Source organism: Stegostoma tigrinum, chromosome 29 (assembly GCF_030684315.1).
Source record: "Stegostoma tigrinum isolate sSteTig4 chromosome 29, sSteTig4.hap1, whole genome shotgun sequence".
In the NCBI taxonomy this organism is placed as follows: domain Eukaryota; kingdom Metazoa; phylum Chordata; class Chondrichthyes; order Orectolobiformes; family Stegostomatidae; genus Stegostoma; species Stegostoma tigrinum.
In genome coordinates this window covers 36,343,703-36,356,711 of record NC_081382.1, presented here as the reverse complement: position 1 = coordinate 36,356,711, position 13,009 = coordinate 36,343,703, and the positions used below count along the sequence as shown (strand labels likewise).

The window sequence follows — 13,009 nt, the reverse complement described above, 5'->3', positions numbered from 1 at the left end:
ACAAAGCAGCCACTTGATTGGCACCACATCCACAAACATTCATTCCCTCCACCACCGATGCTCAGCAGCAGCAGTGTGTACTATATGCAAGATGCACTGCAGAAATTCACCAAAGATCCTCAGACAGCACCTTCCAAATCCACGACCACTTCTATCTAAGAGGACAAGGGTAGCACATACATGGAAACACCACACCCTGCAAGTTCCCCTCCAAGTCACTCACCATCCTGCCTTGGAAATATATCACCGTTCCTTCAGTGTCACTGGGTCAAAATCCTGGAATTCCCTCCCTGAGGGCATTGTAGGTCAACCCACAGCATAAGGACAGCAGTGGTTCAAGAAGGCAGCTCACCACCACCTTCTCAAGGGCAAATAGGGACGGGCAATAAATGCTGGCCAGTGAGTGACGCCCACATCCCAGAAATGAATAAATTTAAAATAAAAATGTGCAGTTTAAACTGGTCCACTCAACCCAAGTGGCACCAGAACCTGATGATACCTGCATCACCCTGGTACAGTAGGAAGTAGAAGTGACAACTATGTGGTCAATTAACTGGCCTTAGTCCTCCAATGTTGGAGCTTGTTCGATCTGTAATGGTTCAATTTAGAAAGGCTGAAAGAAAAGGTCTAGCATTTATATAGCACCTTTCATAAGCACAGGGCATCCCTTTCCAGCCAATGAATTACTTTTGAAATGCAATCGTCTTTATTAAGGTAAGAATTGTGACACCAATTAGCATACAGCAAGCTCCCACAAACTGTAGTACAACTGTGACCAGACAAACGGTTTTAGTGAGAGACAGCAGGGACTGCTGATGCTGGAGAATCTGAGATAACAAGGTGTGGAGCTGGATGAACACAGCAGGCTAAGCAGCATCAGAGGGGCAGGAATGCTAACGTTTTGGGTCTGGACCCTTCTTCAGAAACTGTTTTAGTGACTTTGGTTGAGAAATAAATATTGGACAACATTTAATAATTAAATGTACTGAGTTGTATATTTTCTTTAAAAATCCCTAAGAAGGGGGATGTACAAATAAAGGTCACCTGAAGGCAAGGACCCCTCACAATGGAACAGAACAAGTCATTAATTTCAGGCACAATATCACAGACCAACGTATTGAACTCCATGGCTTCCCTCATCTCTATTGTCGGTCGGAGTACAGGGTGACGAACACACCAATGTTTGGACCTGACAAAGGTTACAAATTCACTGATTTAGTTAGTTTACTTATTTCTTTATCCCCCTCACATTGTCTAATGAACCCGTTCCAAATGGGCCCATTCATCAGGGAAGCAGTTTTCAAGTTTCATATCCTGAAGGGAATGACGGATCACAATGGAAACCATCCTCTTTGCATCATGCCCAAGTTGAACTTTGAATCCCAATCATGAAATGCTAAAATGCATTCAGAGACTGATTTAAAGTGTGAAACTGGTCGCTTATATTTGGAGAATAGCGTTCTTTTCAATTGACTTAAATTCGTAACAGAATACCAGATTACTAAACAGTAATTAGCCAGCACACCTCGCACATGAGCAACATCGTACTGGGTCCAGATACAGCTCAGGGTCAGCTCCAGAACTTTACAACAGTGCATTACTATAAATACAACCAGAAGCTTAAAACTCCTGGGTTACTCTTCTAGGGCGAGAGGCAACCTTCCTGTGCTACATTAATCTTCAGTGATGGAAAAGCTCAAAAGTTTAGACTAACATTTGGAACAACAAAACTCTTTAAGACCTAACTCAACTTGGTGTCACCTGATTCTCCAGCGTAGCACCTTGGGATAGTCTATCTCATTAGCCGTGCTGTCTGAATACGAGTTATTGTTGTTAAATGTAAGGTTACAGCTCACTCAATAACAGCCCAATTTAACTCTGAAACTTCCCAAACTTTCTATAGTGGTTGCGTGAATATCCATCATTAAAGTAGACACCTAGACAGGGAATGGCAAAGCAGTAACAATTTGGAGTCGAGTCACAGACTGTATCATAACCCATTCTGACTGGGGTGAGAATTTCTGACAAATTGTGAGTTGGTACAGGTGACAGCGTAGGAGCTAAACTAAATTCAATTTCAATTTCTAAGGAAACAGCGAGAGTACTGGGGAACTTACCCCTCATTAATGGTACCAGGGAGCTGCTAAGAGCTCTGATGAAGCAATGGCAGTATCCTTAGCTTTGAGTCAGAAGGCCTGGGTGCAAGTCATATCCACTGCAGGGATGAGTTATAAAATGTTTTGAGAGGGTGATTAGAAAGATCCAGAAGTTGGTTTTGGGTAGCTGGGTTATATTTTGGACAGACCATTCACAAAGAGATGGGGGCCTGACTACAACAACCAAGCTCCAATTCCCAAGTGTTCCTGCTGCATCAAACCGTACAGTGCGACCAGTTCAAATCTTTCAATTAAGGACTATTAACAAATCATAGAATCACAACAGTGTAGAATCAGGCCATTCAGTCCATACTGACCCCACAAAGGACATCCCACCCAGACCCATGCCCCTATCCTATCCCTGCATTCCCATGGCGAAGTCACTTAGCCCACACATCCCTGAACACTACGGGGCAATTTAGCACGGCCAATCCACCCCAACCTGAAAATCTCTGGACTGTAGGAGGAAACCCAAACAGACACAGGGACGATGTGCAAACTTCACACAGCCAGACACCCGAGGGTGGAAGTGAATCCAGGTCCCTGGTGCTCTGAGGCAGCAGTGCTAACCACTGAGCCACAATAATCCACCGGGACTCGCACAGGACAAAAGATTGTGACACAGTTAATAGAATGGCAAATGAGACGCAGAGAGAAAGCCAAAGACTCAGTGTTTCTACCTCAGGGTAATGGCTATTGAAATCGCTTTCTCCTTCAATTTCTTGTTGTTATTACCATTGTTCCCTGATGGAATTTAAGCAAATAACTGGTCCACTCAATGGGACCTGTTTTGGCACATGGGCTCCACTCAATGTCTCAGTTTTGAAGTATCGCTCCAGTATGAAACCAAGGGAGGCAGACCATAGAAGCACAGAAATGCTGCAGCACCAACAAAGGCCATTCAGCCCACTGTGGAGGCACCAGCTGAATAAACTAGCCACCCAGTCTCATGCCACTTTCCAGCACCTGGTCCACAGCATTGTAAGTTCAGGGACAGATCAAATTTCTTTTTAGTTTCACATCAAACACCGAACTGACAGCAAATTCCGAAGACCCATTTTCCTTAATGTCCCCTCTAATCTTCTTTCCTTAAATCTGTGTCCCTTGCTAACTGACCTCTCTGCCATGGAAACAAGTCTTCCCTGTCCACTCAAACCCCCCATTAGTTTATACGCATCTATAAAATCACCCCTCACCCCTCTGTTCTAAGGAAAACTTTCCAATCTTCCTTCATAGTTGCAATTTTCTTTGGCACCAATGTTGCAATTTCCTCTGCACTCTCTCTAGAGCAATTACATCGTCCCTGTTATATGGTCAGCACGATACACATATCTCCAGCTGCTTCCTAACCATTATCTTGTTTAATTCTTGCATTACATCCCTGCTGTTGAGTTCAGTATCTCACCAATGAAGAAAAGCATTCCCTGTGCCTTCTTTACCTCCTTATCTGTATGTCCTGCCATCCTCAGAAACCTATAGACGTCTTCCACCGTCACCACTGTACTTTCTATATACCTCTAAGCTTCTGAAAATATCAATTGTTTTGAGATGGTCATAAGACCATAAGACATAGGAGTGGAAGTAAGGCCATTCGGCCCATCGAGTCCACTCCGCCATTTAATCATGGCTGATGGGCATTTCAACCCCACTTACCTGCACTCTCCCGTAGCCCTTGATTCCTTGTGAGATCAAGAATTTATCGATCTCTGCCTTGAAGACATTTAACGTCCCGGCCTCCGCTGCGCTCTGTGGCAATGAATTCCACAGGCCCACCACTCTCTGGCTGAAGAAATGTCTCCTCATTTCCATTTTAAATTTATCCCCTCTAATTCTAAGGCTGTGCCCACACGCTGTATTTTTCTGCTTTATCTTATCCTGTACTCTTCTGGATGACTCTGGGTTCAGCAGTACAACCTTTCGTCTTTGTAGGAACACTGCAGTTTTTGTATGCTTCCTACTGAATTGTTACCGACTTCCCTTCATGAAGCTAGAACCAGCCGCCTTTGCCCACTTCCCCAGTTGATACTTGGCTAGTTGAAGTTCATTTTTGCATTGAGATTTGCCTACAAACCAGGTGTGCTCCTGATTAACCACCTAATCCTAATCCTGTTCACTGACCTAGACATGGATGGCAGAGACGGGGGGGAACGGGAAGCCAAGGTAGAAACACACAAAACAGGGACAGGCCATTCGGCCCTTTGAACCCGCTCTGCCAAGCAATATGATCAAAGCTGATCTTCCAACTGAGACCCCATTCCCATTTTGTCCCCATTCCCTTTGATCCCTTTGGCCTTATGAACTATATTTAACTCCTTCTTGTAAAAATTCAATGTTTTGGCCTCAACCACTTTCTGTAGCAGAGAATTCCACAGGATCCCCACTCTCTGGGTGAAGACGTTTCAATCCTAAATGGCCCATCCCTTATCCTTAGACTGTGACCCTTGGTTCTGAACATCGATAACATCCTTCCTGCGTTTGGAGATAGTGGGAACTGCAGATGCTGGAGAATCTGAGACAACAAGGTGTAGAGCTGGATGAACACAGCAGGCCAAGCAGCATCAGAGGAGCAGGAAGGCTGACATTTTGGGTCTGGACCCTTCTTCCTGTGTTTACACTGTTTAATCCTGCTAGAATTTTACTGGTTTCTATGAGATCCCCCTTCATCCTTCTAAACTCTGGAGAATATAATTCTGACTGATCACAATGTCAGTCCTGACATCCCAGGAATCAGCCTGGTAAAGCCTTGCTGCACTCCCTCCTCTGCACTCTCAGCCCCAAAATCCTTCCTCAGATAACTAAGTGGGACTTCAAACTAGAAGCCACGTACCCAGTGAGCACTGGGCACAGATTTGTCGTACAGGCATGAGGTGAAAACTAGTTTGGAGATGAGGCACTGCCACTGTCCAGAGGGTGGACTCAGTATGTGTAGGAGGGTGGTCCTGACGTGAACCAGGGTCTGCAGGAGAGGAAAAGTGAGAAACAGACGGAGAAATAAAAAACGCACACGAGTCTCTGGTTCATAAGCAAACAACTGAGATGTTGGGCTCATTCCAAAATTTCCCACATCTGGCATTCTTACAAGGTTGAAATATATCACAATTAACCTCAAGTGAGGCAAGATTAGATGTTGAATTACATTTAGTTTCCATGATTTCTTGTAAACACAAGCAGCCATTTGTTGGATTGAAATAAATACCCTAAATTCAAAAAAGATGTTTCGGCAAGAAACAAGGCCGCAGCTTCCAGAAAGACCACCTACGCAGCACACAGGGGATAAATTCCGAATCTCTCTCTCTCTCTGCGCACCCTCGTTCCCAACTCAAATAAACTTGGGCGGACACAGTTCTCAGCTCAAAACAAAACACCACGGGCCTGCGGATGCTGGAAGCCAAAATGAAAATCAGAAACCGCTGGAAAAACTTGGCTTTCTTTTCCAGCAAATTCTGTTTTTGTTAGGGACTGTGGCTCAGTGGGGACGGGTCTGCAGTCAATTTGTCACAGGACACAATTAAAAATGAGCCTGGAAATGAACTTGAGGGTTAGGCTCACAGCCACAGGGAGAGATGGTCAAATGCTGTGGGGCAAGAGATCAGTTATTGAGCTGATGAGACCACAGTAGGTAGGCAGGATCATTAGGCAGCGTGAGAATAGGTGTAAATTGAGTCTGATATTGTGTACTGTTTAACTGTTATTCATGAGTGGGAATCCAGACAAATCTAACACGATGAAATACAACACTCCACAGGAGACAAAAACAGAACCCACTAGGAAAGCTCAGCAGGTCTGACAGCACCTGTTCTGAGAAATCAGAGTTAATGTTTTGGGTTGAGTGACCCTTCCCCAGGACTGACGGTAGCTAGGGAAATGTTGAGAAGAGCTTCGAAGTTAGAAGAACAGACTCAAGCCTTGATTTTGTTTCTAGGTGCCGAACCTATCAACCTGTTCAGAAATATTATTGAACATTTCTGCAGCAGACAATGCTGGAACTTAGGCTTCCCAGTTTGGAGATAAGGGCACTGTTATTGCATCCTGAGAGACCTAAAGCCTTTGCTGTGTGTGTAGATATTCTCCCAATTGATCCATTATTACATACCTCTGGAGCAGGTGGGACTCAAACCCAGGCATCCTGGCTCAGAATTAGGAACTCTACCACTGCAATTTCAGAATCTTGATGCGCAACACCCCCACCCCCAAACTTCGTGTCTTTCTTTTAAATTTTTGTTTTTTTATGTTTAAAACATCCGGAAGTGTTAAAACACACAACCGACACATCTTTCCCCACCTCCAAGTCACCCCCAAACTTGATCTATCACCTACCACAAGGAAGTCAGCCAAGTTTCAAGGTGTTCAAACTCCACAATGAGTTCATTAAGGGCAATACCAAAGGACGGGGGAGAGGGCTAGATAACTCTGTGTCCCTGTTTTCTAACCAACCTGCTCAGAGGTGTTATTGTACACTTCTGCAGCAGGTGGAACTTGAACCTAGGCCCCTCAGTCCAGGGGTAGGGACACTACCGCTGCACCACAAGTTAGCCTAAAATTTTATGTTTATTGAATGTGGGTTGACAGCCGACACCAGCCCCTATTTAGCGCTGGAGGCAAGGCTGATAACTCAGAATGGCTTTATAATAGGAGAGATCAGCGCCAGAGCCTCCTATCTCCAACCCTTTCCCCCATCCCTGCAACACCTGATTGGTACCTCAGTGCAATTCTATATTCATCCGACATCACCTCCCCAAATAAATTATAAACGAAACAAACCCAAAGGGTGTGATCTTCCACACCCTGGGGGTGGCAAGAAGGGGAAATAAGGGGCAAGCTGGCCTTGCAATAAAAATAACCCTGCCCCTTCTCATTACCTCACTAATTAAGGTCTGACAAGATGGTCCATGGGTAGAAGAGATAATGGGAGCTGGAGAATCCCAGATAACAAAGTGTGAAGCTGGATGAACACAGCAGGCCAAGCAGCATCTCAGCAGCACAACAGCTGACATTTTGGGTCTAGACCCTTCATCAGAGAGGTCCATGGGTAACCTTCTCAAGCTGCTACTAATTTACACCCTTAACAAATGGGCCTCAAGTCACCACCTCCTGATCAGTGTCTCATCAGTGGGCAGGAAATGTGAAATCTAAGTGGAAGGAAGCAGGGAACCTCCTACTCTCCTAAAACAGAGGCAAGGAGAGCCAAGTGCTTTTTGTTCTTTATTAAATTCATTCATGGGCTGAGGGTGTTGCTGGCTAGGCCAGTATTTATCCCATTTATAGCCATCCCAGAGGCAGTTAAGGGGCAACCACAGGGAGGTCATGGCTTAGTGGTATTATCGCTGGACTGCTAATCCAGCAACCCAGATAACATTCGGGGGACCTGAGTTCGAATCCCGCCACGGCAGATGGTGGAATTTGAAGTCAATAAAATTCAAGTCCAATGATGATGTGAAGCCATTGCTAATTTTGGGGAAAACCACCCTGTTTTACTCATTCTCTTTAAGGAAGGGAACAGCCATCCTTACCTGGTCTGGCCTACACGTGACTCAAGGCCCACAGTAATGTCTTTGAATCTTAACCGCTTCCCCACCCCCGGGGGCAATAAATGCTGACCTAATCAATGACACCCTCATCCAATGAATGAGTTAAAAGAGAGATTGCTGTGGGTTGGAGTCACACGTAGGCCAGACATGGTAAGGACAGCGGTTTCCTTCCCTGAAGGGCATTTCTGAACCAAATGGGCTTTTCTGACAATCGGTAACAGCTTCATGGCAATCATCAGACTCTCCAGATTCTTCTTGAATTCAAATTCTGCCATCTGCCATGGTGGGAATTGACTCAGGGTCACCAGGACTTTACTGGGGGCGGTGATCTCTGGATGATAATCCCACCAGGCCACCATGTCCCCAATGGGATGGCCTCTGAAAGCCCTTTGCCTCCAAACCTCCGATCTCCGCAATATCCACCCTGTGAGAAAAAGAAAAATAACTTACCTTACCAAGGATCTGAAAGTGGGGCTCAGCTGCTGACCTCTATTTGGCTGGAATCTTCTGGCAACACAGAACACCAGTGTTGAGACCCACGATAGGGCGAGAGACACACCCAGATCAGTCTATCAGCTCTTAAAAAGCTGATTGGGGCGCAATCAGGTGGGTTATCTCAGCATTATTGCCGGTGTATTATTTGCCAGCTAACACATTTGGGTCCCCACCTTTCCACACTTCCAAAAAAAAATACAGCATCATGGTCTTGGTCATCACCCTTCTGTCAATGTTTCCATGATCAATAGGGTGTTCCACTGTAATAACAAACAATATGTTTTGACCTCCATTCCCACCCAAGTTTTTTTTTATCTAGGCAGGAATATCCTGGAGACTAATCCTCAATCCTTCCAGGACAATCCTGGCAGGTTGGTCACACTGCAGGGGCATCATAGAACACAGAACATAGATCAATACAGCACAGTACAGGCCCTTTCACCCTAAACCTGAGGTCTATCTAACCTCCACCCCTACCTTACACTTTCATCCATAAGCCTATCTAATAACCGCTTAAATTCCCCTAATGAGACCAACTCCACTAGCCTCTCCAGAAATGCATTCCACACCCCGACCACTCTCTGAGTAAAGAACCTACCTCTGACAATTCCCCTATATATACCTCCACTCACTTTAAAACTGTGCCCCCTAGTAATAGCTGTCTACTCTATCTAAACCTCTGATCATTCTGTACACCTATATCAAGTCAACCTCATGTGAAAAGCCAGGCTGTACAAATATTAGCCTGTGAGCTGTTGGTGATGTAAATTAGAACTATCCATGTCCATCTCTAAGCTGAGGCTCCCAAGTGGCACGGAGGGAGTGCTGCGCTGCCAGAGACCACCTTTTTGTTGAATTGTTAAACTGAAGCCACCTTCCCCTAGCTCTCTCAGGTGGGCGGTGTTTCAAAGAAGAGGAGAACAGAGGAGGGGAAGAGGGAGGGCTACAATGTTTACCCCACAATCGGCAACACAAAAGGAAAACTTGATACCCTGCTGTTTGTGGGATCCTGCTGTGTGCAAATCAGATGCCACATTGGAAAGTTATATTTCAACAAATTTTCATTTTTGCACCACATCTTGAGGCTGTGAGAGGTGCTACACAAATGTACATCTTGCTGTACCATAGCAAAAGGACTGTGGGTTGTTGTCGGAGCAGAGTAGAAGGAGCTTCACTGTCCATCTCTGACTGTGCTGCAGACACTTATAATTAAAACCATTCTAACCCAGAGCACTAAATGTCCCTTACCTCAATATCCAAGGGACCACATCAACCATAAAAATCCTCAGCTGCTAGGAATCTATAACTCCTCCCCAGCAATGTCAGCCTGATCACAGTAGTCATGCCCACAAAACAATATTACATGCTCCCATTTTTCACCATGGCAAATGGCAATTTATTGACGCTGTCAGTGAGATCCATCAAGTTAACAGGGCACAGACCATGCCTGTCAAGGCGTAGTCAGATTGGAGACTCACGTTCTACAACATGCTGCCGCAGGACACCCTCCGTGCCTGGCTCGGTTACTAACAGAGGGAGGCCACTTTCACTGGAATGGCAGTGAGTGCAGAAAGACTGTGCTGTGCACACTGCCAAGGTGCAATGTCTATGGGTAGCTCCTTACACATAACCACACCTGGCAGTTGACAAGGCACATTATCTATAACATTACAACTCACTTTCTTCCAGACCTTAAAACATATTCCAAAGCCCCCTACTCTTGCAGAAGGGCCTTGATGTGAATTGGATCTGAGGGCTTGCTCGGTGAAAAGATGAGCAGTTTGTTGAAGTTGGTGTCTTCATGGGTCCTGTGCCAAAGAGGCTTCACAGATTCCAAACAGTGACTTCAGCACATGTCTGCTGGCAATAATCAGTGACCCCTCGAACCACATTCCTGAAATGGTGCAGCACACAGGACGGCCATTCAGCCCATCCAGTCTACACTGGAAACTGCAGAGCATTTGTACCTCAGGAGATTTGAAAGCCTTTTATATGCAAGGAAGTGTGGCTCCTGTTCTATGCTCATCGATTCCCATTGTTGCTACAAGATAGCGGGGATTTCACATCCTCCTGCTTCTGGAACCAGTGATACAACAAGGAAACTCTTATAATGACGGCAGTAAGGCTGGGAATAGTTGGGTTGGCCTTCGTTATAACTAGGGCCGGCAGTGGGATGACCTCAATTCATAAGCCTGTCTTCTTGATTAACATCCTCACATTCAGAAATGGGTTCGTCGCCATTCACCAGGTAAGCAGTGCTGGGTCTGTAATTCTCTTGAAAAGGGCTGACCCCCACAATTTTGCTTCCGTGGGGAAGAACATAACTGGGGGCCAGTTGTGAGACAGTCACCAAGAAATCCAGGAGGGAATATAGGAATAAAAACCTCTTTACCCAGAGAGTAGGGAGGAATTGGAACTTGACAGGGAATGATTGAAGTGAATAGTAGAGATCTATTTCAAAGGAATCTGAACAAACAGCTGAGGGAGTAGAAAATAGAGGGTTATGATGTAAAATTTAGTTGAGAAAAAAATGGCAGAAGACCCAAATGGAGAAGAAGCAATAGTACTGTCCTCTTGGGCTGAATGGCCTGTTTTCTGTGACATATATCTCATGGATTCCTATGCTGGCTTCACACACGAAACAGAACTGCCTGGAGTGAGGCAAGGAACCGAAAAACTCCATTAGTTCCTGGGGCTGTTCAATGACCTACATCAGGGTGAAATATCCCCAGGGTTGACTTAAACAAGTGGTCAGACATGTCTTGATAGATGACAGTGAGGCTGTTTGAGTGAAGCTTACGTAAACAGTCTTCCATCCAGAACATGAAATCCTTTCACACTGTGGGCAGGCTCTGCTGCTTTGTGTTTATATGTATGCAGATTATCCTCACACAGACTTGGCACTAATTGCATCTGTTTACCCTTCAACAGGGGTTTCACGGGAGGGGGGGGAGTAGTGCGGGGATATTTATACTTGACAAGATATAATATTGCATATTATAATTAAACAGTCTACCACCCCAGTATGTGCCCCTTATGAACAGTCTACGACGAACCCTGAAGTTCCGGCTAAGACTATATAGTAAACAGAAATTAACACTTTACTGCACTGACTGTGGTCCTTGGCTTTCTGATTGTTGCAAACAGGAGGGTATTATTCCAAAGATATGACCTGACAGGCAACTGAGGGAGGGGGGAGGTTACATTTGCAGAAGCAAACATGCCGCTGAGATTAAAGATTCCCACTTATTTTGGAACCACCTCAAATGTACAAACAACCATTACATCATTCAATGCCTGGGCGTCTTTAATGGGGGAATTGGGCGACGCTGAGAAACAAATAATAAAGATTTTGCTTATTCTCTCTCTTCCTCATATACGACACCGATTGAAGATGAAATCCGCGGCGGGCGGGTTTGCTCCCCAATAATATTTCACAAACCGAGCCGAAACAAAAGTGGCCATTCAGTCCGAACTGAGGCAACCATTTACTGGAATGCACCTCCGATTTGAATGTGAATTTCTAAATCAATGCATCCACACAACTCCCCTCCAACATAAAAGCAATCATTATGGAAAATGAAGCAGGACTGCCTATTCTGAGTTGAAATTAGAATGGAATTTAGGATCGCCTTAAGACACAACACAATCATTAGAAGTATTGCAGTTGGAGCTGTCATCTCCAGCTCCGTGATGGTGGTAACCAGGGCTGGGGAAAATGGGATCACGTACCTGGGAACTCCACCTCATCATCTCCAAACATAGTCTCTCCAATGTGCTTAGTGGAAGCCCTCCGTCTCCCCAAACAGCGTGTGGGTCAGCCAAGGCAGGGTTTGCTCTGTGGCTTTCACAAGCTCTTATCCCAGCCTATCTTCTTCACATGTTCCACTCCGGATGCAAGTCTCTACCCCCGCAAATGATACATCATTACATGTACCATTATTATAATATTTGGATAATCTAACGTCAATTTTTTTTTAAAGAAATGCAAAAAGCTTTTTGAAAAGGAGAGCAAAATCCAGGGTTGGAGTTCGCCAACTGAAGGGAGACTGGTTTAACAGAGAGAGAGAAAAAATATCAGTCTTTAAATGGAAACAATTTTACAAAATCATTCCATCCAAAAAAACGCCCCCCCGCCAACCAATCTGGAGAGGGTGCAAAAAATTAAGCTCATTCGAGCACAGTGTCCAAAGGGACGATGATCTCCCGTTTGAAAAGCGAGTGAAAATTGCCTGTTAAGGGAGCTGTGTCCTTGTTCTCTCAGGTTTGTTTTTGAGAATCAGGTAAAGCGAGTGCGTACGATGTCGCTGTTAATCCACCGCCATCCACATCCCAGAGCTCTACACCCTTCACATTCCGATTAAAAGCAGACCAAATTCCATCTCCTTCTTCCTCCTTACTCCTCAGAATGTTAAATAATCTGCTCTTCCCCTCCAAACAGTCCCCCTCAAAACACTGTCATACGTGCACTGCCAGCGTCATTCGCTATCACCGCCCTTCTCTTTAGGAGGAGGGGGAGAGTACAGGCTTGTTGTCATCAGCAGCGACCCGCAATCTCACCCTCTGTTTCCACAATCAAAACATTCGACTCGATAACGTTCCCCCACTTGTCTTGTCGCTGTGACGATGCAACTGCCCCGGACCCTCTCATTATCACTTAGAATGAGACGTTAATGGATTTAGATCAAGGTCATTGCACATGGCAATTAGAATATCGAGTTCTGATTTCAGAGTATTTTTTAAAATCAACTTGTTTAGATATTTCTGAAGAAGGGTCAAGATCCGAAACAATAAAATGTGAGGCTGGATGAACACAGCAGGCCAAGCAGC

General features: G+C 45.1%; 1 protein-coding gene across 1 annotated transcript in view; it reads right to left on the bottom strand.

Annotated features, from left to right (window-relative positions):
* The window catches only part of LOC125465337 (ral guanine nucleotide dissociation stimulator-like), a 178,638-nt gene extending 165,994 nt beyond the window's left edge, over positions 1 to 12,644 (bottom strand). Inside the window, exon 1 of the mRNA XM_048558679.2 lies at positions 11,912 to 12,644. Within this exon, the coding sequence (XP_048414636.2) occupies positions 11,912 to 11,932 (21 nt within the window). The 5' untranslated portion in view covers positions 11,933 to 12,644. The remainder of the gene's footprint in view (positions 1 to 11,911) is intronic.
* Between the last annotated feature and the right edge of the window lie 365 nt (positions 12,645 to 13,009).